At 34.6% G+C, this 27180-nt stretch overlaps 2 protein-coding genes and 1 pseudogene across 4 annotated transcripts; 1 reads left to right on the forward strand and 2 right to left on the reverse strand.

Annotated features, from left to right (window-relative positions):
* Window positions 1-7993: 7993 nt before the first annotated feature.
* LOC112732614 (aquaporin NIP6-1-like) lies at window positions 7994-13635 on the forward strand (annotated as a pseudogene).
* Window positions 13636-13717: 82 nt separating this feature from the next.
* On the reverse strand, window positions 13718-14851 carry LOC112737126 (uncharacterized). The gene is made up of 2 exons (XM_025786898.2): window positions 14561-14851; window positions 13718-14446 (listed from the first exon to the last, which is right to left on the reverse strand). Exon 2 carries the CDS (start codon window positions 14376-14378, stop codon window positions 13995-13997), a length of 384 nt encoding a protein of 127 aa, XP_025642683.1. The 5' UTR covers window positions 14379-14446; window positions 14561-14851; the 3' UTR covers window positions 13718-13994.
* Window positions 14852-16108: 1257 nt separating this feature from the next.
* Window positions 16109-26523, reverse strand: LOC112737127 (uncharacterized). 3 transcript variants are annotated; one of them, XM_025786900.3, is made up of 11 exons: window positions 26184-26521; window positions 24476-26057; window positions 22766-24133; window positions 22271-22578; window positions 19984-21656; window positions 19338-19773; window positions 19046-19211; window positions 18599-18702; window positions 18242-18333; window positions 18071-18167; window positions 16109-16705 (listed from the first exon to the last, which is right to left on the reverse strand). In XM_025786900.3, exons 1-10 carry the CDS (start codon window positions 26414-26416, stop codon window positions 18091-18093), a joined length of 6039 nt encoding a protein of 2012 aa, XP_025642685.1. In that variant the 5' UTR covers window positions 26417-26521; the 3' UTR covers window positions 16109-16705; window positions 18071-18090. The 3 variants fall into 3 exon arrangements, 2 of the variants coding, with proteins under 2 accessions (XP_025642685.1, XP_025642687.1); XM_025786902.3 differs by having other exon boundaries at window positions 24476-26062; window positions 26184-26476; XR_003168878.3 differs by lacking the exons at window positions 16109-16705; window positions 18071-18167; window positions 18242-18333; window positions 18599-18702; window positions 19046-19211 and having other exon boundaries at window positions 19444-19773; window positions 19984-20125; window positions 20226-21656; window positions 26184-26523.
* Between the last annotated feature and the right edge of the window lie 657 nt (window positions 26524-27180).

A 27180-nucleotide genomic window follows, 5' to 3' on the forward strand; every position in this document is an offset into this window, starting at 1 on the left:
GGTATAATTAAAAACATCCTTTAATTAGATATACGTAGTAATATAGGTTGCCTTCATTTCAATGCATGTTTGTCTCTTTCTTTTTTCACACCAATTATAATATGTTAAAAAATATAAGTCTTATTGATTATGATAAAAATATTTTTTAAAAATATTAATTATAATAAATGTTAAATAAGATAAATTCTTATCGGTTTTGTTTTTCTTACTAGTATTACCGATTTAATAAATGTCGTTCATAATAAGAGAGTTGAGCTACTTAACAAATTAATTTAAGACTATAAATAGTATAAATAAGTTTAGATTATTTATTAGAAAGTGATCGCTACTTTTATAAAATAATTCGCTGGAAATTAACAACACGATATAATTTTATTTCTATAATTGATAGAGCTCTACTATCCTATAACTATCATATAGATATTCAAAAAAGTTCATAATAAAAAGATGGATCATAATCATCGCAACATCAAATATCTACCAAATATCCAAATTGGTGTACCTAGAAACTGAAATAGTGGCAATTATTAATTATAACGAGAAAACATATTATAGATTAATCTTCATTTTTTATTTAACTTGACTCTTGAAAATAAAAAATTTCGTATATTATTTCTTATATAGCTAATTGATAAATAAACGAACTCTCTCTCTCTATATGCATGAATTAATTCTTGTAAGATAATCTATTTATTCTACCTAACTACTTTAATTTTAGTATTTATTTAGTTTTTCATAAGAGTAATTAATCAACAATTTAATTGTTTTCGATGATTTAAAATCTAGTGTTGTTATTGCTAACTGTTGACATATAATAAAGAACCAGCATATTTAATGTATAGGCATTTTAAATTGAAATGACTTTTATTCTATGATAAGAATTCTAAAGTCTAAAATTATTGTCATTAATTAAATTTTGGTACTAGTAAAGTGAAATTCAAAATTATTTTATATAAGATAAATGATAAAAATAAAATGAAAATTTTATATTTATTTGATAATAAATTAAATATAAGATAGAATAATTTATGAAACATTCAATTTATTATCATTTTTCTTCATATAATGTTTAGAAGAAAAAGATATTATGATAAAAAAAAATATAATTGTAAAAAATTAATTAAAACAATGAAAAAAAATAAAAAAGTAGTTATGTCTTTTAGTAATGTTTAATTAAGTATTTCAAAATATAATATATCGGCTTATATATCACTTACTTAAATAAAATTATGTCTCTTTTGTCCTTATCTGAATATCCGTATTTATAAACAAAAGTGAATATCTGTGCTTATAAACAAAAGCACTTTTATTTAAAAGATAAAGTGTTTACCGTTTTAATTAATTTTTTACTATATTTTATGTGGAAAGATGAGAGTAAAATAATAAGCTTTTTTCACTTATGAATAGTACGAGAAAGTATAATTAACCCATTAAACACTGTGTACTAAACAAGTGACGAAATGCATTTATTAGTGACCATTAAAGTCGGTTGAAAGTTAGCTGTATGGTTGAATATTCATAACACATTCAATGAAAGGTAATGCCATTTGCTTTGGGAGGAAACTGCTACACATGTACTTTAACAATGTCTTTTTCTTTCTTTGTATAATATGTAGTCAGAAACAGGATCTGTTTATACACCGTAATAATAAAATAGTGTACGATATTGATTTTTACTTTTTTTTTTTTTTTTATCTTATCCTAGTACCACAATTATTTCCTCCAAATTCCTAGTACCACAATTATTTCCTCCAAATTTTTCTTTTATCCTATCAAATTGGTATAAAAACATCATTTACTTAGATATAGATAGTAATATAAGTTGCCTTCATTTTAATATTTGTCTTCTTCTTTTTTCATGTGAACTGATCAATTATAATATGTTAAAAAATATAAATTTTATTGATTATGATAAAAATATTTTTTAAAAATAAAAAGTACTTTTTATAATATAAAAAATAAAAATATTAATTCATCATGTATAATTTATACTTTTTTTTTTAAATCTAGTTAAATTTTTTATTGTAGATTTAATGCATTCGTTTTTTTTTCTTTTCATATTCTTTATATATATATATATATATCACCAAAAAATATTATTTATATGTATCATATTTACATGGCCCTTAGATAAAGTAAAGTAACCATATATATATCTCCTACTGTATAATTTTGTTTCCAAATTTGCCACCATAATTGTTCTATATGTAAAGCTAGGACATAATATATTTGGTAAAAAATTGACCGCTTAAGCACAATAAAATAAACAACGAATTGATAATACACACGTGATAGTGATGAATAATAATGCATGCAAGTGCAACTATTGAATTGGGTCTCTACATTTGATCTGTCATCAACATGTAGATTTGATACTTTATACCCACCAAAAATAGACAACATAACGTGAGAAATCGTACGGAACAATGCTGAATCATGTGTGTCATGGTGTACACATGAACCAAGTACGCTATTCTACACGGTACAGTAAAGAATAATCAGTTTAAACCGTTGGATTGAATATTTACTGTGCTTTAGGAACGTTGATCGTGAAATGGCGGCGCATGCATCGTTGACGACCGATCAAAATATATAAATTACATAAGCTTTGTCACTTGCTATAACAATCAAGTTAGAATTTTATTTTTATTATTTTAATTATTAGAAGTAATTTAATCATTTTATTTATTTTTATTTTAAATTAAATAAAATACTAAAATATAATATCATTTTATATATCTTATACTAAATATAATACAAAAATTTAATTAAATTTTTAAGTTTCAGTTCCTGTCTTTCAATTTCAACATTTCTTTAGGTTTTAAATGAATGAGTGGTGACTATTTAGAACTATGCAAATGCAATCCAGAGAGTGAGAGAAAGTCCTATGAGTCATAATTACTAATTATACAAATATAAAAGGTATCAGAGAACCAGATGAAAAGAAGAACGAAGTAGAAGAAGATGTTAGAGTGTTGCGAGAGTCATAGAGAATTCCAAAATTTGAGAGAGAGAGAGTTCTAGAAATTACGGTTACAGAAGTGAAGCCTAAACTGAGCTGTGATCTGCTATTTATACATAGTGAGGGCTGTAACAAACTGATGCCAGCTCACTATATTCCTAGCTACATTCCTAACTGATTTACAGCTCAGATAACAAAATTCAGATAACAGAATTAGTGCCAAGCCACTAACTACTAACTCCCTATACGCTACTCCTAACATCCTCCCTTAACCTGAGGGGTGCTGCTTCCCTGGTATAGTCTCATTGAAATCCTCCCTTGAACTTACAGGAGGTCTTGGTGTGTCTGTGGCAACCCGAAGCTTTGGCCTGAGACTGTGGAAAGCTGCCTGCGACAGTGGCTTAGTCAGTATATCCGCAAGCTGGTCTTGTGAGGGTATGTGAACTACATGAGCTAGTTGCTGCACTACTCTGTTTCGTACAAAGTGAAGATCTATCTCAAAATGTTTTGATCGACTGTGGAGAACTGGATTTCGGGTCATCAGTACTGTGCTTTGGTTGTCACAGAACATTGTGGGTGCTGGGCCAGGTGGTAAGCGCATCTCTAATAGTAACTTTTGCAGCCAAATTGTGTCTATCATAGCATCAGCTAATGCCTGAAATTCAGCCTCTGTGCTGGACCTTGAGACTGTTCGCTGCTTCCTACTTGATCAGGTAACTAAATTCGTGCCAAGGAAAACACAGTATCCTGATACCGACTTGCGATCATCAGTGTCTGTGGCCCAGTCAGAATCACTGAAAGCCATGATTCTTAAGGTGTCGCTCTTGTGGATCTGTAACCTAGGTCAATTGTCCCGGCCAGGTAGCGAAGAATCCGCTTAACTGCTTTTCAGTGCATATCTGATGGAGCATGCATGTATTGGGACACCTTGCTGACAGAATAAGCAATCTCAGGTCTGGTAATGGTAGCATACTGAAGCCCCCCTACCACAGATCTGTATAATGAGGGATTTTCGAAGGGAGATCCCATGCTTGCTGTGAGCTTGGGATTGCTGAGCATAGGAGTCGGCACTGGTTTGGCATCTGGCATGTTGGCTCTTCCTAGAAGCTCTTTGATGTATTTGGACTATTTGAGAAGAAGGGAATCCGGCGAGTCCCTGACCACTTCAACCCCGAGAAAGAAGCTCATTTCTCCTAGATCTTTGAGGGTGAATACCGCATGCAGCTGTTGAATTAAGCTTTCAATTTCAGTGGCGCTGGTGCCCGTGACGAGAATGTCATCTACATAGGCCAGGAGATAAGTGGTGGACATCGAGCAGGAACGCACAAAGAGACATGGATCCGAGGTTGTACTGGTGAACCCAAAGTTGAATAAGGTGCTGCTGAGCTTGAGGTACCAGGCTCGTGGGGCTTGTTTCAGCCCATAGAGTGCCTTCTCTAGTTTACATACCACACTAGACCCGTGCTCATAGCCTTCTGGCTGCGCCATATAGACCGTCTCATGCAAGTCCCCATTGAGGAACACATTGTTAAAGTCAAACTGTCGGACCTTCCAGCCCTTTGTCATGGCAACTGCGAGAACTGTCCTTATGGTAGCAGGTTTAGCTACTCGGCTGAACACCTGATCATAGTCCAATCCTTCTCTCTGATGAAAATCCTTTGCAACCAACCTGGCCTTGTACTTTTGCACCTTTCCATCAGCCTGCCGTTTGACCCGAAACACCCATTTGCACCCAATTGTTTTTATGTCAGCAGTCTCAGGGACCAATCGCCAGGTATTATTCTTCATCAACGCACCAAATTCCTCATCCATAGCAGCCTTCCAGTGTGGTGAGGATAGTGCTTGAGCAACCGTGGCAGGTTCAGTCTCAGTGAGGTCCAGTAAAGAACCCTGGAGTTGAAGATGATACACTTTTGGCTTGAAGATACCTGCGCGTGACCTAGTGATCATGAGGTGCGTCCGAGTGGGTGCTGACTGATCATTTGTCTCAGTTAACCCTGCATCAGAACAAGAGGGAAACACAGCAGTAGAAGAGCAAATATCTGTATTATTAGATAATGAACAAGAATCAACATCAGTAGTATTGGTTGTGTGCTCTAAGGTGGGAGAGTTGGAAGGGGGAGTTGGTGAGGGTGCACTAGCTGCTGGGTTGGAACAGGGTGGGTGTGAAGGAAGGGGAATGGTGCTGGGTTGAGGCTGCTGCGCTGTGAGCTGAAGGGCAGGGGCTGTTGGGTGTGGAGCAGGTCTAAAGAACTGGGTCGATGTGGTGTGGGGCTGATGTGGTACAGCACAGGTAGGGATTTGGTCATTGGTAAAGTTTGAAAATAGGACAGGGAAGGGGAATTCAGTCTCATCAAATATCACATGTCTAGAGATCAGGATTTTACCGGCTTGGGTTAGACACTTGTATCCTTTGTGGAAGGGTGAGTAGCCAAGGAATAGGCACTTTGAGGTCTTAAAGGCAAACTTGTGGGGCTGATAGTGTCTTAGCTGGGGATAGCAGGAGCAGCCAAAGGTCTTAAGAGCTGTATAGTCAGGTAGTTGCTTGTTTATAAGCTCATATGGTGATTTTTGGTGAGTAACAGGTGAGGGCAGTCGGTTTATGATGTGAGTGGCTGTAAGAAAGGCTTCATCCCAAAATTTTAGCGGCATTGAGGCTTGGGATAGGAGAGTGAGACCCATCTCTGTTATATGTCTATGTTTCCGTTCAGCGCTCCCGTTTTGCTCATGAGTATAGGGACAACTCATTCTATGTGCAATACCATGTTGCATTAGTGTCTTTGTGAAGGCATGAGAGGTGTACTCCTTTCCATTATCTGTCTGTAGTGTTTTGATTTTACAACCTGTTTTATTTTCAAAGAGCAATTTATATTGCAAAATGCTTGATGTGCTTGAGCCTTGTTATGCAAAAGATAAATGCATGAGTACTTTGTTGCTGCATCAATGAAAACAATATAATATCTGTATCCTGAACTGCCGATCATGGGGATGGTCCCCAAATATCTGAGAATACTAGTTCTAGAGGCTGAGAGTAAGTTGTTGTTGAATCAGAAAAAGGTAAATTGTGGTGTTTTCCATGATAGCATGCACTACAGAGATTTTTTATGATTGAAAGAGGACCATTTTTATTGAATTCATTACTAGCAATATTACACAATTTCATTACTTTGTGTACAATGTGTGTGGCTGGATGTCCTAACTTTCTATGTCAAACATAAAAAAATTCAGACACTGGTTTTACTCTAGAAGTACCCTCAACTGGTCCTAAGTTGCTTGCAGGCTTTTCAGTCATAATATTCACATTAGTTGGACAGACTTCAGTGGTGTAAGTAGCATGAGTCTTGTCAGCAGAAACAGCATCAGTTTTCATGAATTTTTTCATTCCTGATTCTGACTCTGAAGTAGAGTTGTGTATGGTGTTGTAGTTGGTAGAGGCTAAATGATTGAGTTTATGTGCAGTAGGCTTATTGATGTGGTTCGTGGTACTAGGTTTTGGTGTAGGATTATTTTGAGTGGCTTTGGCCATGACTCCAATATCATCAGATTGATATAACCCTTGCCTAAGAGAGCCTTTGAGAAGCGTCTCCCTAGTCTCCTGGGATTTCACAAAGCAGTCAAATGGCCAGAATTCAAAGAAGACTTGGTTGTCAAAGGCAAATTTGGCTACACTAATGAGATTTTTGGAGATTGAAGGAACATGAAGTAGATTGAGCAGTTTAAAGTAGGAATGAGAATTTGAGGCTGAAATTAGAGCAGTTTTACCAATACTAGAGATGTTCATACCTTGGCCATTACCTGTGAATACTTGATTTGTGCCCTCATACTCTGAGCCTGTGATCAGATTGTTTCCATCGAAGGTCAGGTGGTGAGAAGCCCCCGTATCTAGGTACCAGGCCTTGTCTGTTAATGGAGTGGAAGGTGGTGCTACAGCTAGTAGTGCCGTAGCCTGCGGCGGTGGCTGGGGTTGATGAAATGCAGTTGAAGGAGGTGCCGGATGTGTGACTGTGGCTGCAGCATTTGGATTTTGATAGTTTTTATTGAAGCGATGATAGCACTCCCACATCGTGTGACCAGGCCGTCCACAGAGCTGGCACACCACTCTGTTATGTTGAAAACCAGATCTACCACCTCTATAGGACCCTCTACCTCTGAATCTTCCTCTGGATTGAAAGGGTTGACCTCTACCTTGATTGTAGCTATTGGTGTAGGATTGTGAGTTGTTGTATTGGCTGTTGTACGACATAGGTGACTGATCTTTATGCTGATAGTGTTGAGATCTTACTTGTGAGTGACTTTCTCCTCCTTGAGTTAGGTTGACCTGGATTGTGCCAAGTTCTATTTTCTTGAACCTCTCGACTAGTTCTTCTTGTCTTAGGAGTTGAGCTTCAACTTCGCTTTCAGTGACACTTTCAGCTCTAGCTGAGATCATCATGATAAACGTGCTATAGTCTTCGTTGAGTCCCTGAGTCATTGCATCCACAAATTCTTCATTGGAAAGTGGTGATCCTAGGGTAGAGAGAGCGTTTGTGATTTTCTTGAGTCTAGACATATATTCGGTTGCAGATCCTTGTAGTTTCACTGTTTTGAGTTGTGCCTTTAGTTGTTTCACCTTCGACTTCAACCTTTTTGCAAAATACTCCTCTAGGTTATTCCAGATTTCACACGCATACTCACAGTTTGTTACCTGACTCAAAAAGGTTGGATCAATCGATGCAAAGAACCACAAAATCAGAAATTGATCGTCTTGCTCCCATTCCAGAAATTCTTGCGTTTCATTATCTGCAATTCTGTCTTCTTCAGAGGCGTATCGGCATGGAATTTTCTTCTGGTTCAGGTGAACCTTGAGACCTTTGGATTTGATGAACGCAAGGGCTTGGCGCTTCCATGGAGCGAAATTATTCTCATCTAGCTTCAAGGCTACAGTGTTGATAGATGTGCGAACTGCGTTGTTTGTTGTTGTTGCGGAGGCTGCTGCGGAAGTGACGGTGACACTGGTGTCAGCCATGGATCAGAACCGGATGCTCTGATACCATGAAAGGTATCAGAGAACTAGATGAAAAGAAGAACGAAGTAGAAGAAGATGTTAGAGTGTTGTGAGAGTCATAGAGAATTCCAGAATTTGAGAGAGAGAGAGTTCTAGAAATTACGGTTACAGAAGTGAAGCCTAAACTGAGCTGTGATCTGCTATTTATACATAGTGAGGGTTGTAACAAACTGATGCCAGCTCACCATATTCCTAGCTACATTCCTAACTGATTTACAGTTCAGATAACAGAATTCAAATAACAGAATTGGTGCCAAGCTACTAACTACTAACTGCCTATACGCTACTCCTAACAAAGTAATATGACCAAAGGCACACACTCGCATTTAATGGTAGATATGGCTCAAAAAGCCATGATTGATGTTTTAATGTCTAAAACCCGACAAATATTATTCTTAGAGTAAAAGTTTATTCCTTTTTTATTTAAATGAGTAATATAATATTTTATTCATGTTCCTAAGCTATTTATAATTTGAAAATAAGAAGCAAATACTTTTCTTTTTCTACTCTGATTTTTAGTCCCATTTCAATATTTTTAAATACCTTTTTTTTATATTTTAAAATAACATATATGCATATAAATTTTAAACAAATTAAATTAAAAGAATAAAATGATCTTTATTATTTATTTTATTTCTTTTATATATTCACTTTTTATACTTATTCTTACTCTTTATTAAAGTTAATAATAAAAAGATTAATTAATTAATATTTTTCAATTCAAAACAAAAGAATTTTAAAATGAAATAGAAGGAAAATAAAAAAATATATAAAAAAAACATAACTCTTTATGAAAAAATAAAAAATATATATATATATATATATATATAAAAACATATATAAAATACGAAGACTTAAGTCTATATATATATAGTTATCAGAACCGAACTGATAATTAATCCGGTCATATGATTAAGTCACTAGGTCATTGATTCAACCGATGGGTCATTGATTTATCCGGTTGACTCGATTATAATTAAATAAAAATATAAAATTATAAAAATAAAATTAAAATTAAAAGTTAAATATATGTTTTCAAAAAATATATTAATGACAATCAAATATCAATTCTTAGATATAATTTATAGTATAAAAACAGATAATAAATTAGTCACTAGTACAAAATAATTTCTTAATTTAAATGAATAGGAAAAAATAAAAAATAACACAATCAATATCAATATGTTTGTATATTATGTGTTATTACTTGTGTTAGTATCTATGTCAATCTATATTTAAAAAAATAAAAATAAATAAAAATTTATTCTAAGTTTATTATATATTTAATTTTTTTCACATACATTAATAAAAATCAAGGTGGCATAGTGGAAAGAGGAGGTGTCATAGTCCAGTTCTGATAACTATATAAGCATACCACCTCCCTCCTCTCCATACATTCACAGCGCTCTTCATACATTCACAGCCCTCACTACCTCCCTCCTCTCCATACATTTACAGCGCTAACCACCTCCCTCCTTTCATAATAAAGAATTGCAAGTGTTTGCCATTTTTTCCTTTTGCCAAAAAGGTAATACGCACCTACTAAGCCACATCTCTAATTATCTCCCAACTCCTTTTATTACTAATTTTTCTTGTAACTGTTTCTTCACTTAACTAATTTCAAATTTGTATGATTAGATAGCAGCAGAGTTCGTTGGCACATTTATGCTGATGTTCGCCGGAACAGCGGCGGCAATAACGAACAAGAAGACCAATGGATTGAAAAGTCTATTGGGCTGCGCTGTCGTCACCGGCCTTTGGGTGACGGTGATCATCCTGTGCACCGGACACATATCCGGTGCTCATCTGAACCCCGCTGTCACCATAGCATTTGCTGCCTTAAAGCACTTCCCTTGGAAGAAGGTAAGAACTCAGTGATCTATCTATATATGGAATGCATGTGAATGTTATATGGCATGCATGCAGGTGCCAATGTATATTGGAGCACAGATATTGGCATCAGTGTGTGTGCCGCATTTGCACTGAAGGGAGTGTATCATCGATTCATGGGGGGTGGAGTGACGGTTTCTTCAGGAGAATATGGCCAAGCTTTTGCTTTACAATTCATCATCATCTTCAATCTCATGTTTGTTGTCACTGCTTTCGCCACTGACACTATATGTTATATTATGTTTATAATATTTAATGTGCTAATTGCCAATAATTTCTTGCTTAATTAAGTAATAATATTAATGAAGTTGTTCATGGTGATAAATGTTGGACAGTTCGCGAGAATGGCGGTGGGAGCCACTGTAACGTTCAACATCCTCATAGCTGGGTATGTCTTTCTATTAAAGTAAATTTGTTCTTTAAGATGGACTTGACTAAATTCTTTATAAGGGGCTATATAATTTTCATGTCTCAATATATATGGTTCCCATTATCAATAATAATAATAATAATAATAATAATAATAATAATAATAATAATAATAATAATAATAATAATAATAATAATAATAATAATAATAATAATAATAATAATAATAATAATAATAATAATACGTTGAGATAAGAAGGAAAAATATGTCTTTATAAGTACTGAAAATGAAAGACATGATCTTTCTATTATTCATTCCTTCACGTTATGGATATTCTCACCATATGATCTTGGTTTAGAAGAATTTTTGTTGGATTGATTAATTATTACGTGTATATATATATGTCCTACTAGACCAATTTGTAATCACAAATAATTGCACAAATGTAATAAATAAATAAAAAGATAGACTAAGAAAAATACTAAATACTTATGGTCATGGTTCTATGTATTGTTTTTTTAAACTAATTAATAAGGTGATATTATTTAATTATTCTTTTTAAATCTTGATATATATAATTCTCTTAAAAAATAATACATGTTGATTGTTAAGAAAATGTTTAAGTCAAAATAATATTTATTATACAAAAAAAAGTTATGCACGTAGTAATTAAGATTGATGAAAATCTAATTTTTAATAAAATACTATATCTATACACACAAAAACGTAAAAAAATTTCATTATCTAAATAGTTAAACATAAATTAATTATTATAACAATATTATTAATTACAGGCCAGCATAAGGGGGATCAATGAACCCAGTAAGAATATTAGGTCTAGCAATTGCAGCAAACAATTACAAAGCAATTTGAATTTATTTGACAGCTCAAATTCTTGGTGCACTTGGTGGTGCCGGTACTTATTGTGTTATAAAGTTTCCTAATGATGATGAAAACTCTGAACTCTAAGCTCTTTCAAGTTCTATTACATTATATTACTTGAACTGCTTTTTTTTTTTCGTTTTTTTCGTTATATATATATGAATCACTTTTATTAATATATTGAGATAATTATATTGGTGAACTTTAATATTAGAGTATTCTATTTATACTTTTTTATTTATTTTTTTTTATTTATTTATTTCACAATAATATGAAAGATTTTTATATATGTGAGTGTACTTTATTGATACATTAATATGTCAATAATTATCTAATGTCCAAATAATGAATTAAATATATGAAAGGCTGTGATATAAATAAAAATTCTTGTTGTGAGGATGGTAACATGTACCCCTGTTGCTCCGTTAACCCAAGGAAGGTTCGAAATGTTGTTTCTGACCTCTGGTGGCATGGTTGTGTTTTAGCTAGTTATAGAATGGAAAAGGCTTGAGCATTAATTGCTTAGATTGTGTGGATTGGGCCAAAATAATGGAGTTCTTTTTTAACATTGGTGTGTAACCTTTTTTTTGTCCAACAAGAGAAACTTTAAGATTCATTGAATTGGATAATATATGTTCTCTTGGTACATCAATTAGGTAGTATTTACATTTACATTACACCCTGCTGAGAACAAAAACCAACTCAGGGTTGTTCCAGCAGGTGAACAATGAAAAATTCCAAAGGGATTACAGGGAGGCATAAATAAGCCCGTTCTCATTCGTTAGCCTTTCTGCTACCATCAACACTACTTGATGAGCTGTCCTGAACACTATGAGACGATGAACACCTACCTAATGAACTCCCTTCTGACCTCAATGGCTTGCTGCATTTCCTTTTTCCGGACGATAAATCCTGCAAAACCCGAAATTCAAGCACAAAACACCACTTGAATACAGTACTTGTTCAATAACAGCCATTAGTTAATAGTTACCATATTGAGAAAACAACGCTAACCTGATCTGCAGAAGATCCAGGAGTCTTCAACTCAAGGTCTGTGGTGACATCATTTGAAGCCTCACTTTTTTCTGCTTTGCTCTCCCTATCCCTGGGTGGTTTGTTTCTGGTGTCATGTTTACTTGACAAATGGGACCGAGTATCTGGATGAGGCGGTGGAGATACATACTGGGCAGATTGTTTCAGGTAATGAATGCATCAAATCTTAAAGTTTCTCTTGTTGGAGAAAAGAGATTGGCAGGTCTTGTTGCTGTAGGAGGAAATTTACCACTGGTTAATCCCAATAGCAAGAGAATGAGACTCCATCTATTTCAAAACGTTTAAGGGAATAATTTATATAATTGTAAAATGGTGACCTATGGTCATAAAAAGGACCAACTGAACAAGCAAAGGAATGGTGGGTCATAAAGCCAAAGACACACTTGTTCAGACCTCTTGCAGGGTTGTGAGCTCTTAGTTATACAAAAAATTATGAATATATAATAAGCCTAATTTTGGATGATATATATATATATTATAATAAGGTAAATCAAGATAGGCCTAAGTATTGGTGGTTGTGCTTGTGTGTTACCCTTTCTAATTCACTATTCAAAATTTCTTGGGAGTATAAAGCCTCAATCTTGAAGTTAACTGAAGAGTCCCTTTTTTGACCTCCAAGTATGTGATTGTTCTCATCCTTCTCATCCTTGGAAGATGCAACCATTGTACAAAGCAAAACCCTGTTGGTAGGACACAACAGAAGTTACAATCAAAGAATATATGCCAAATCCAACCATCAGAAGCAAACTAAAAGTCCAATCACCTCTTATAATATAAACCTCAGATTACATGCACTGGTGTGCTTATGAGTGAGTGACAAAAAAGAAAAAAATGGGGTGGTTCTACACAAAGAAGAAAAAGCACAAGAGTGTAGAATGGAAGCAGGAAGGCACTGTTTCTTTTTCTCCAACTCTCCATTTGCTCATGCTACTTGGCATTGTCATTAGCTTGTTATGGCTTTCCCATTTCAGGGATTTCATTTTCAACCAGTAGAATAACAAGCTGCAATGTCTCCTTTGAATGCAGCCATTTTGCACATGATGTTGCTTTTGTTGATTTATTATCGTAAATGGTTTGAAGTTTGAACCACTCACTCTTGACCCCAGAAAATTCTTATGTTACTATACTACACAAACTAGAATTCTAGCTTTGGATTCAACTTTTGTTGGGAATTTTCTCTTGTTTACATGCAGTTTTCATATATGCTACTGAGTTAATTTATTCCATGAACTTGTGGAAGGTTGGAAAATGAACTCCATGTAAAAGAACATTGTTTGTATGAAGGGAGGTTTAACTACCTAACAAGTCAATGCTTTGTTCTTGCTTTTTGTTCCTGTAATCTTGTTGGATCAATAAGTTCAAGTGAGAAGTTTTGCAAATTCATAGAATGACTGAAGTAAGTCTCACTCTATGATCTCAGATTATTTTATTGCATCCTTTTATCACTTTAAAGTTTTTTCAACTTAAAAGAAGTAAACCCATGTTACTATGTTAGGAAGGACAAACAATATGAATATTTTGGGAATTGAAAACTCTAATTTTCTTTATCACCAATCACTCAGTGTTCTTCATAATAATTTCCAATAACTTCAGACTGAACTAGTGAAGAATATACATACAAAAGCACCTTCTACACTATTCATATAACAAAACAATATACAATCTCCTAAAATAACAAGCATCTAAAGTAGGAGTTCCAAATCAAACTAACCAACCAACCAAGATAGTTGGTTCAAGTAATATATGTATGCTTGATTCCCCTTGAATTGTCTTTAAGTGGTTTGGACTTAAAATCAAACAAACCAGTTATCACGAAAGATGGATTGATATTGCATCAATATAAGCAACACAACAATCAAGGCAGCCACACCCCATGGCGAGCTCCCCTCCGAGGATCCCTGGGTGGTTCTCCGGCGTCTGTCCCAACCGGAGAACCACTCAGTGTTTTCCATTGATGACAACCAACGAACTATGAGTATAAGCACAACTGGAGTGGCAAATAGTAACCACCCCAATTGCACTTGAGCACTTTCAACTACTTCTTCATATGAAAAGTACCATGAAACTCCAAGGAAGATTAGGATCAGTGCTAGGATCATCAGAACAGGATATGGCAGGGGACTCAGAGTGAACCCATCAAAAACAGAGGATCCTCTGTTTCTATCACCATAAGCCATTGAAATTTTTATGACCCTTTTGAGTATATTACAATTCAGAACTTGAAAAAGTTAACAGCTTGCAAAATCTGCATCAAATATTAGAGGATGTTAGCAGTTGATGGCACTTATTTATTTATTTAACATCTTTTACCAGCAGAAGAACCAAATATATGAGTTTTGTGATTTGGTAGGTTACTTACTTTTTGAGCTGAATTTGTGCTCTATGATACTCCAATCTTCACTGTCTGATCTTTGGAGCCAGAAATGCTATTTGTGTTTGTCTTTAGCAGAAAACTTAGTTGGTACTTCATATAAATATTAGGAAGGAAATTAGTATTCTAAATAAAGTTATTAACTTTTGTTGTACAAATAATATTACTCCTAAGTTCTTAGGAGTATGGAACTAAATGATTATTTTATTCAATACATGGGAGATTGTAAAGAGGTACAGCATGCAAAACAACGGTGATAAGGTTGATGTGGGTATGGTACTAACCATATATTAAATAAATCAGTGTTACTGATTTATTGAATTGATTTTGACTTGGTCGGTTTGAAATTTGAATATCAATGTTTTTAATTATGAGAGTTGCCCCTGCCTCTAGCTGAAATGAAGACACGTTTCAAGTCACATGAAATTGACATGGACAAAAATGACAATAGCATGTATTAAGAGGTTAGTTGAATAGTTCACTTGGTTAAGATATTTACTTTTTTGTGGGGGTCACAGCATCCCATGAAATCATCACTTTCTTTTTTCCTTCCCTCTTTTTCTTTAGTGGAGATCCCTTCTATGCCACGTTAATTTTTTATAGTATTAATAAGAAAGTAAAGAAAAGAAAGGTGGGATAAATTAAGCAGTTACATTGATTTCAGAAGTTCAACCTGTTTAAATCACTCTTAATTTTTCACTACCCAAGGTGACTTTACTTATTAACTTTTTAAAACCAAAATTTAAAAAATCGAACCGAACCGATAAAATTAAATATTCAAAATTTAAAAAATTGGTAAAATAACATATTTATATATAAAATATATATTTAAAAAAATAATTTTGTGTTGTATTTTTTTAAATCAGTTAACAGTTAAAAATTAAATTAGTTCGACTAATTTATCAATTCTTATCAATCTTTTCAATTTTTAGTCGATTTGAAAACAACCACTCTTTATCTGAATTAGATCAATTTAGTAAATCTTATTAAACCGACTAGTTCGATCCGATTCTCAGAATCATGTTTAAAACATGATAAAACAGCACTAGAACAATGTTACTTTCTTCTTTGACCTAATTTTGATCTCTGTCAAATGTCTTCAGTTAAATGCTTATATGGCTCTAGAATGACTCAAATGGCTACAACAGAAGATAATGGAGCTAGTGTGGGGACAAATGAGCCACTTGTTAGATTATAAGTCATGTTAACTCTTATGAACCAATGCTTTTCTCCTTTTCATCTTCATGTGCATGTCTACACAAAATATAACAACACTAAAGATGTGCTATCCTCATCACATTAACCTTCCAACATTTTGAAACAAGACAGCACACCATTTTGATCACATGGCTCTCCACATCAACCTCTTTGTGTTGCTCTCACTGTTGCAATTTTGTTATGATTGACTCTACATAAAAATATCTGAGATCATATGGAGAACTTCACTCCCTTCAAATTATTGCATGATCTCCATAACTCTTTCAACTCATCAAATCATCACTACCAAAATGCTAAATGAATCAAGAAAGTTCAATCTTGTAAAATAGAATCATTTATATTAGTATACTACAATGTTACTTGACCCAATACCATATAACAATTAACAACACAATAAATAAGGAAAATTTTACAGTTGCTATATTATCTGTGGTGAATGGTGATAGATAACATTGAACTTTTGTTCTTAGTTTTTCCTATGAAGCAATGAAACATTCTCATAAATGACACACTGTGCAATATCTTATACAGTGCCATGGAACATAGAACCACAAGAACACATCATCTTCTGATCTTGATTCATACCCTCACCAAGCTGCAAGTTCTTGTATAAACACTAATAGTAACAGTAGCAGGGATGCTTACATCCACAGTAGTAATGTGGCTTGGCATAAACCTTCCTCCTAGGAGTTCCCATTAGTGACACCAAAATTAGGATCAGTACTGCAAGTATTGCTGCGACGACCGGTGACCAATTTATTGGTTCTACAACAACCACCTCTGGTTCCCTTGTGAAGAGCCATGGTATGCACAGAAGAATCAAGGCCACCACCAACATCAGCACAACATTTGAGGTGTGAGAATCATAAGGCCTGGGTTTACAGTAATAGTAACCCATTAAGGGGCTTTGATGATCTGAGAAAATTGGAAAAGGTTTATGGAAGATAATAAGAGAATCACAATGATCAAGTCAACAAAGAACACTACACAATAGAAAGGAAAAGAGGCTCTGCCGACTGAGTTTTAATAGAACAAATGGGAATCTCAACAACAAACTTATCATACACAAAAATTATTGCTCACCACACAACTTTATATATTGGGCTATTATCATATGCCTTGTAAATGACGATATTATCATCACTTAATGCACCAAACTGTGGGCTCAATTATGGCATGTGTCAACATCAAAAGAAAAAAAAAAGCATGGCATTTAAGATGTGTCTTAAAAGGGTCTAGAACTTGATACAATAAAATTTCAATTCACCGTTAAATAACATATAGAAATTTCAACACCATATTTTCCACCGTAATTTCAATTCATCATATCTTGCAGGCATTTGGAATGAATCAATTGTGTTTCACCCCACAACTAATCCATTTCCAACACTTGTTTTGAAGCATAGAAAAACAAGTGCAACTAAGAATAACTCATCTTGTATTTGACACTAACCCAAAGGTCATAAATCACTAACTACACACTCCACAGTCCGACCTTATCATTTATTTTTTGACTCATGATTGCTTATTTTTTTCGTTCCTTTTATGGTAGGTAAAATGTCTAATTTTCCTGTATACTTTATATTGGAATAGCAAGAAAATAATTCTAACTTTTGGGGTTCTTTGCTTTCAGTGAATTGACAAAATAAGCATCAAGACAAGTTTGGATATTAAAAGCCAAAGATATTTAGCTAGGTGTCCCCTACATATAATGTTACACGTAAGCTCCCTCTAAACAACAGAACAACAAAGAAGTACATATACAACCAAAGTAAGTCGATTTCAATACATTTAAATTGTTAATGCTTTCAGTAGAATGATTGCATAAGCACAGAATTTAGAGCATTTATTTTAAGGCTTTAAGCTACCTTCATACTAATAATAAAATGAGAAAAAACAAAGGCAAAAAAAATTGCAAGTATGACATATATAAATATATAATGGCCCATATACTAAAACAACTTTTACATTTGAATTGAAGTCAATGGTACAGTTCCTTTAGGTAATATTATAACAATGACAATGCAACTGTCTATAAAAGAATGGCCTATTGATTGGAAAAAAAGGCCTCTACTGTATGTTAGGTATTGAAGATCGGTTTTGCAACATGTTCAATTAATAATAATAATAATAATAATAATAATAATAATAATAATAATAAGTGGAGCACACTTGGCTTTCCATGAATATCAACCTCACATAACTGTCATAGTAAGTAATCAATCTTAGTGGAAAGAGTTTCAACGTGGAACAACAGAATGAGCTGGCACAAAAATTTACCACCAAAGGAATTTCCCAAGTTAAACTTTTCCCTCATATTTGAAATTGAGTTTGTAATCATGTTGTAGACTTGCTAGGGTATTTCTGCAAGGTCCCTCTGCAAATGGGAAAAAGAAATTAGAATCCTTCTTTAATTCATATCCTCAAATTTGTTCGTTCTGGAGTACTTACCCCCAAAAATAGTATGAAGATATTGAAGATCATCAACTGAACAAATATCTATCAAAGCATAGATACCGGGTCTTAGAGCTTCATCAATTTCTCTGCAAATAATGATCCAATCACCCACATTAGCTAATGTAATGGTTATGAACAGTGGCTGCAGTCATGAAAATCAGCTCCTCAACCTACTAATTATCATCTCTTGATACTTTCTAACTGTTTTTATTTTGATATGGATGAAGTTTAACGTAAGTAAAAAAAAAAAAATAGAAAGGGGGAATTAGTTGTGATAGGAATTGTAATATTGCAAGTAGTAAATCTGATATTTTAAAAAAATGGACAAACGAATGAAAACTTCTATACAACCTTCTGATGCCACCTCTTTTTGGACCATAACCTGTGTAAACCCATATATAGTTGGATAAGAACAGAGAACATTGCCGGCCGAATATATCTTTTTGCTGTCTTATCTGCATCATGATTATAAAAACAAAATGGGTAAGCAAAAGGAGAATAACAAGTATAAAGTTTAAAATAATGGAAATAAACAAAATGTTATGTTAATGTCCAAAGTTTATTATTTCTATATTCCTTTCCTTCTGCAACCAAAAATAATATAATTTCATTCAAATTAGTAGTTTAGTTAGATTTCTCATATCATGATCAATGTGAAGCTACAAAGGAAATCAAACAATTTCAGAATCAGAAAAGACCACTAAATTCACAGTCATCTTCTTAATGAACTAGTTCAATGTATTGAAACACACGACATGTTAATTATTAAGCAGGCGACACTAATTTGATGCCACGCACCTCTTCAAATACCCTTCGCAGAAAACAAGCACATTTCACTCCCTCATCAATTTCCCATGAAAAGCAACCTTTGTTTACTGTTGATTCATTATCCACTACTGTCTCCAAACAATTAAGAAGAACAGCAACAGAAGCTTCAAGATGGGCAACACACTGCTTGCACTCACTGGAAAGATTATTAAATAAATGAATAAATAATCAGATGGATATGAGTGATTTCCATTGGAAAATTTGCCATCTCTATCCGTGTTCCACTTTGGTCACAGAATTAAAAATAAATAATGAGACATACCTCAGGCGATGCCTAATTGTGGTACACAATAGCTGACAACAGGCAACAAATAGGTGAATCGTAAACTGCCGATCTACATGAGAGAAGTTCACTCCCTCTACTTGCTGAGGAATTTGGTCTTCCAAAATCACTGAGGAATCTGGTTGACCGGAAGCTTTAGAAATTTTGAGCTGATTGAAATCCTGAAAGATTACACCTGGAATATGTAACAAGTGACCTACATGCCACACATCCATGGGAAATACAGCATGTTTCCTTGAAACTGTAACGAGCACTTCAACACACATAAGTATGGCTGGACCTGGATCCAGGTTGCTGGCAACTGTTCCAGATGTCGCATAAAAAATAAGCGGGCTCTTCAAATGCACAATAATGTTGAAAAGAGCAGGTACTAAGCCCTGACAGTGTCTTTTAATCAGCTTCAAGCCTTTCCGACCTTGAAAGGGGAAAAAATGTCAGACCATGATGATAATTATGCAAGCACAGAATATGCTGAATAGCAATAAATACAAAGTATAATCAGTGTCAATGTGATAAACCCAGTATTCGATACCTGAAGTTTTACTTTTACTGAAGGATAATTCAAAACACTAATTACAGAATGAAATTAAAATTTTACTTTGCCCTCACTGGATGTTTTTATTACCTGAAACAAATTCAAGAATCATATCAAAGAAATCAATTCCAGCTGCAACAAGTGACGAACATTTTCCACCATTTTTACTGGTTTCTAAGTCATAGATCATGGAACATTCTTCTCGTACTCCAACCAGAGCTCTCTCAATGTCCTGTATAGTAGATAAAAGATGCAACTCTGATGGGCTCATAATATATGATTTGAATGATGTGCGAAGCCTAGTTTTAAATTCATCCAAGTAAAAGCAGTACATTTCACTAGAAGAATATGCTTCAGATGATGCTTTATGAAGTGTCTTGGTGCTTGACTGTCTTTCATGAAACGTTAGCGTTGCCCTTTTTCCTTGCAGCAATATGGTCTTCCCAATTGCCCTCATAAGAATCTGTACCAATTTTGTACGAACATTTCTAGATGAGGTTGGTTCCATGAAGGAGAAAAAACTGGCTAATTCTCTCAGATAGCTCAGAACACCATCTAACAATAGAAAAGCCGATTCTTGTGGAACTTCGACCATCTCAGTAAATTCTAACAACAGGACTTGTGAAATTTCAATGAAAGTAGGTACAAAACTTGAAAGCAAAGAAGAATTGCCTTCCATCACATTTAGCCTCAAAAGAAATGAGGAGGCAATTAAAAGTTGCCTAAGTAAAAATGCTACTTCAGGATGACTACCTTTTAGAAAGCTTTGTAACAAAGGCTTATTCAAAACACTGGCAACATAGCTTTTACTTTCTGAGTTCAACATCTTTCCAATATCACTAACAATATTAGAGACATTATCAATTGCTGATGAAGTGGAACAAGTCGTGCCTTTAGATTCATCTTGTGTACCAGATAAGTTATCAGCCTTGGAAACTGAGCTTTCAAGTGAACAATGTTTTGTACCCAACAAAAATTTGTTGACTGGTTTCTCAAAACTTTTGTCACAAAAACTTTCTGGGAGTTGATTATTGTGGACAAGCAATTTGCTTACAAGAAAATCAACAAGCTCCACAAGATCTTTCCACAACAATATTTTAGGTTCACTACTACTTGCATCTGTTTGGCCCATGCCAGATGTGAGTCCCCCAAAAATTCCAATATAGCAAGAAATTCCAGAAGACAATCTATTTATATCCGCATAAGGAAGATTCATTCGCTCATTGGCCCAAGTAACATCCTTCTGCAAAACAACCAAGCTTTGTGTCTGCTCTTTCAAATTCTTACAAATAAGGGTTAAGCATTTCAATGCCTCAAGCTTGGCGGAATCTAGATGCTGAGAAGATGGAAGCAAAGAATCATTTTCATTGCTAGAATCATTGGAGATCTCTTCACAAAGATCCCCAGCTTCTTTATCAATGGAAACTCCATGAATAATTTGATATTTTATTATCCCCGCCAATATGTACGATGTGTGATCCATTAAAGAACAGATCAGAGATTTAAATAGAATAGAATTTTCTGCTGAGAAGGCTTCTTTAATTCCAACAATCACAGATAATGACTTTGAAAGCCACAAAACAGGAAATGAACCTTCAGAAATAATTGAGTCTGTTGACGATTGGATAGTGTCTGTCTTCTCACAAAATCCCATTATTACATGCCTTAAGGCCTTCCTGCAAACTACAAATAATCTCAAATACTTACAAAAATAATCCTGGTGCCCTGAGCTCCAAAAATATACTAAGGCACTGACAAGAAGCCTGCATAGTTAAGTAGAGAGGAACAGAATTAAACAAATAAACAATATAAAAATGTTTCACAATTTATTCACTGGAGAACACCCTGCAGCAAGCAACTAAAAGAACATGTATAAGACATCTATATCACAGTCATCGTACCTATTTGGATTTCTTTTTCTTCAGTAGGGAGCAGAAACACAAACAAATTTGAAAACTTGTGTGTAAAAAAGAGAAGAGAGTTTTGGAAAAATAACAGTTCCCTTGCATATGGTTGCACTACTTTTACATTAATATTTCTAGTTTTGAAATGCTATCTGTATAGGATCAAGTGATCAAAGTGAAAAGGGCTATAACATCATATTCATTTAATACACTATTTATGTCTTTAAGGCTAGGAGTTTCCATTTACAATACTGAGAAAAGTATTTTTTTTTTCTCTCTTTTTTTCCTTTTTTCTTTGGCATTTTGTTCCCCTTTAGTTTCCATGTATTGGACTGTTGGACGATATCTGTCTGTCAGCCCTACTCATACTTTTTCTCATTTCTTTACATTCTACAGCACAATTTTTTCTTTTATTTGCATGTCCACACACAAAGCACACAATAAGGAAGCAACCAACAGAGAGATGAGTGTACCTTTCAAGGTTGAAAACACAAGTCACAAGGCATGAAAATGAACTTGCATTTATATACGGCATTGAACACAATAGATTGAGCAAATGGTGGCAAACTGTGAAACTTTTGTTGGTAATAGATTTGGTCTTTTCTTCTATGCTGATATCTTCATCACGAACCACAGCCGACTTGTCAATAGCACTCAAATACTCAAGCCAATTAGGTGATCTCTGAAGATTGAGATCAGTATTTGCAAAATTACTAAATAACGGCTGTACAGCTTTCTCTAAGGCATGGCAAAATATTGAAGCCAGATTCCTGTGGATAAACTAAAAAGGAAGTAGGAAATGAATACCTAGAAATGTAAATGTTGCTAAGGAATTAAAACAGGAAAACAAATCAGTTTAGATAAAGCAGGACTGAGCTGAAATAAACACTTCCACGGATTAATAGGAACTATTTACTAGTTTACTTGTGTGCATTTGTGTGAGTTGAAGTATAACCAAATCATCTTACTTTCTGTTCATATAAAAGTGAATCACTTAGAAGTTGGGACGATATTTGTGAGAAAAGATCTCTTGCATGCCTGGCTCCTGAAAACTGCTTGTTACACTCATTGATCTTTTGCAGTGCTGACTCCTGCAAACTGCTTCTTTCACAGCGAAGAGAAGTATGAAGTAAATGTGATAAGAACTTTTTCAAATGCTTCTTGGAAGCATGATTGCCCCATATATCAACATTTTTGCAAAGACTCAACCAAATGGCTGTTGGCAATGAATTTTTGTTGGCAACATAAACTCCTCGATTCCATCTGTTGCTTTGTGTACCCAGGAAAATTACATCCTCACAAGCTACATCATCAGATTCAAAGACTGGGGATTGATATACACATGATAAGTTTTCCATCATAAGATCAGTAAGTCCAGCTGCCTCTTCCTTCAATGCTGTGATTCGGGATCTGTAACGTTTCTTCCGCAAATACTTGAGCAGTTCAATATTCCTATCCAAATCAACAAGCCTCTGAAGAATCATTGATTGAAATACATATGTAAGAGGACAAGAATCATCTGAACCATACTTGTGATATATGTCTGAAATATATTGCAAAACAACAAGGAGGGAAGCAGAAGGCTGAGCAATCCAAGTAAAATAGCCAGTGTCTATCTCATCAATCCTCTCCATCAACTCAAAGGCGGAATATGCTGTGACATCCCCCACCTCAGCAGAAACTTTCTTTGATAAACCAGGTGGCATAAGGCTAATTGCCTGCCTAAGTAAGATTCGGCAGGACACAAACAACTGAAAGAAGAACACAAGGGCCCATTGGCTGAACCTACCAAACTTCTTCAAAATCTTTCCCTTTCCAACCACCCCATCAACAGTTCCTCCCAAGACAGATGAAAGGAAATTGCAGATGGAATCTCCTTGCTGTCCAACAAGAGTACTCAAGTGTGAACGCAATGTTGACACTAATTCTTTTACAGCCACTCCAACAAGATTGCTGTTACCCTCAGTAACCATCACTGAATCAAGCACTAAACAATACAAACTGGACAGGCCTCCACCCAAAAGTTTCACTTGCAGATTAAAAATTTGCAATTTTTCAGCATCAACCAATGGAGAGAAATCCTTCATCCAATTAAGTGATTCTGATATATCTTCTGTTATCTGTCTAATACATCCAGTCACTTGCCCTTCTGGAATAGCTTCAACAGCCTTATAAACTGCATGGACAAACTTCTGTGAAGATAACAGCTTCTCAACTGATTCATAATGAACTTCATTAGACAGAATTGTCAACCTAGAAGAACATTCCTCAGTATTACCCTCACCAGATATAATAAGCCTTATTGCTTTGCACAATGTTACAATTGCAATTCTCACCTACATCATGTCAAATATGTAAACACAAGCCTGAAGTCCATCTAAGGGAAACAATAGAAGCAGACAAAGCAAGACATAAGCTGATTAAAACCTTGAATATATCATTTTTTAAGAGACTTCTCCTCATTTAAACCAGCTATTCCCACCCCCTCTACCAGAAGAATAACCTTAGAATTAGACACACACAAAGTAAAATACATGAACTTATGTAGTTGCTTTTGAATAATGAAAACCACCAACCAAGAGGGCAGCATAACCCATGCAAAGCCTAAAAATTGTGAGCTACTGTACTGAGGGAAAAAAAATTTATGATTGGGCAGCAATCAGAGTTATGACACAGACCTGGCGTAGTTGACTGTAGAGGTTAATTATTTGGCAACCCAGAGCAGGTATACTCGAAGATAATGAACATTGGTCAAAGACATTCACCATGTTGCAATTGATGGAAGAGTATGACAACATAATGCACCATAAATTCACCAACTCTTCTCCAACAACCTCATATTCAATCTCCAGAAGATATCCCATAGAAACTATTATCTCATTAGCTGATAAAGTATATATTTCCATCTCCTTCCTGTTGGTTGTATCATAGTTTGACAGGCTGAGAATGTTAGTGGAAGTATTCATCAGGGAATTAAATATAATCTTGAAGAAATTAAGACAGGCTCCTCCAGAAGTGTCCTCTGTTCTCACATACACCTTCTCTTGCATAAAACTAGCAAGCAAATTACTGATAGATTTGAGTACACCATGAAGATCCACCAACTGGAGTTTCCTATCAACTTCACTTTTGAGACAAGTATTGATCTCAAGCAAAAACGGCTCCATGATTAGTACAAAAAAGTTAAGAAGTGAATTTTGAGTGTCCGCACCAATGTTATTTGAGCTGCTATTTTCTCCAGGTACGGGTTGCCTTGAATTATTCATTTTCTCCATTGTCTTGTTCACTTCATACATCACTGAAGTTCCTTTGAATTTTCTTGCCGAATTAACAAATGAGTGAAATAACAAACCTACACTACCCATTGCCATAGCATTCTTTCTGGTTATAATTTTGTTTAGTACATCAAATAAATGTCTAGGATAACTCTGAATAGCTGGTTTTGAATCATTTGATGCATCATCACATGAAGCAACATAGTTTTGTAAACCGTGTAAGCTTAAAAATTCATCCACAAGCACCGGGTGAAATAGTCCATGGGAAAGAACTTCTTCCACCACCTTCATTGCTCTTTCCGTCCAAATGGGACTCCTTCCATTAACCCGAAGATGCAACTCACCGGAAACATGCAACAGCAGCTCGAGGAGTTCATCCACAAACTCACGAAATCTACTTTGCCTAACTGGATGGACCTTCAAAAACTTGGAGAATGGCTGAAGCACCAACCACAGAAACCGTAGTGCAAAATCACCCATATTGCTTCCATCAAGGTTCTTGTCATACATTCGCAATAAAAGCTCAAGCACTGCCTTCCCTGTCGAAATCCACAAGCCCAAATTTTCATTTGACAACCCTCCATGGGATGAAAACACCAACGAAACACAATCAAGAGCAGCATCATAAAGCTTCAACCTTTCATCGGATATTAAAGTTTCTCCTGAACAATCAGACAACTCCTCAAGGAGTGAGAGAGCATTTCTGGCAATAAGCTCTACTGGCCGCAGGAGATTCTTTGACATGTTCAAAGTTACATGAAACTTCAAAGACTCCTGCAAGCAGAACTTGAATATCTCCCAACAACGGATGTCAATATAAGCATCAAACCCATCAGCATGAGGCTTCTTATCTGAAGGAAACAACAGTGATTGTATCCAATCATTGAGGAAACATAGTAGTCTTGGTAGTTTTATGGTTTCAGAGTCATCACCATCACCATCACCAACTCTTGAATTCACAAAATTGAACGCTGATTCTACCTTACTGCACTAACACACACACACACACACTCATTAATTAAAAAGAGAAAAAGGCCTCAGTATCCATTCGAAAACGTGTGTCATAATAAAATAGAAAAAGCAATAACAAAAGCGAGAAGGAGAGAATAACCTGCGAAGGTGAAGGCTTTTGTCTTGAATGCAGTTTATGAATTGGAGATTTTTCCATGGAGGCGCAAACTCCACGGGTTTGGCTGAAGAATCAGTCCGGGGAAGTTTGGGAGGTTTTTGGAGTTCGTCGTCGTTGTTGTTGTTGGTGGTGGTGGTGATGGCGGCAGTGGCGGCAACGGTGGTGTGTTTTCGCTTTCTATTTCGCATTTTTGGATTTGCTTTGCGTTCGCCCATAATGAGGATTGGGAAAAGTTTAAAGCTTTGTGCTTGAGCTTGAAGTTGAAGGTGCTTCAGTTGGGTTCATAGCATAAACCCTATGTTCTTCCTTTTAGAAACTTTTGGGGTTTAACCCCTTTTTTTTCCCTTGAATTATTAAAAATAATTTATTTATATATCTTTTATTAAAAAAATTACCTCATAATTTTGGTAAAAAATATATACAGTTGTCTTTTTTATAAAATTAATAATTAAAAATTATTAAACGATGATTTAGACAAGGGTCCATCTAGTGTACAGATGCATTTTGGTACAGATTTACAGATTTTTGTTTTTATTTTGTTTAAAAGCGTATCACTAAAAGTGTTGCTTAAAGATAAAGTGTTACCCTTAATCGTTAACTTGGTTCTGATACCAATTTTTAACTCTTTTATGTTTACAATGTGTATAGATTTGAAGATGTTGAAAAATTTTTAACTCTTTGAAGATGTTGAAAAATTTTTAACTCTTTTATGTTTATAATGTGTATAGATTTGAAGATGTTGAAAATTTCTATTATTACTAGTATTTATAATTCTGATTTTATTTTTATAGTTTTTTAATCTTGTTTTAGTTTATAATATTCTTTTTTGCATGGATTATTGTTTATAAAATCTTTTATCTGTTTGTCTTTTTCTTTAATATATTTTTTCAAATCTTCAAAAACGTCTTTTATTTCTACACTTTTCGTTGTTTCTAAATATCTTTTTAATTTTTCAACCTCATTCTCCATTTTTTCTTTT

Source organism: Arachis hypogaea, chromosome 13 (genome assembly GCF_003086295.3).
Source record: "Arachis hypogaea cultivar Tifrunner chromosome 13, arahy.Tifrunner.gnm2.J5K5, whole genome shotgun sequence".
NCBI lineage: Eukaryota > Viridiplantae > Streptophyta > Magnoliopsida > Fabales > Fabaceae > Arachis > Arachis hypogaea.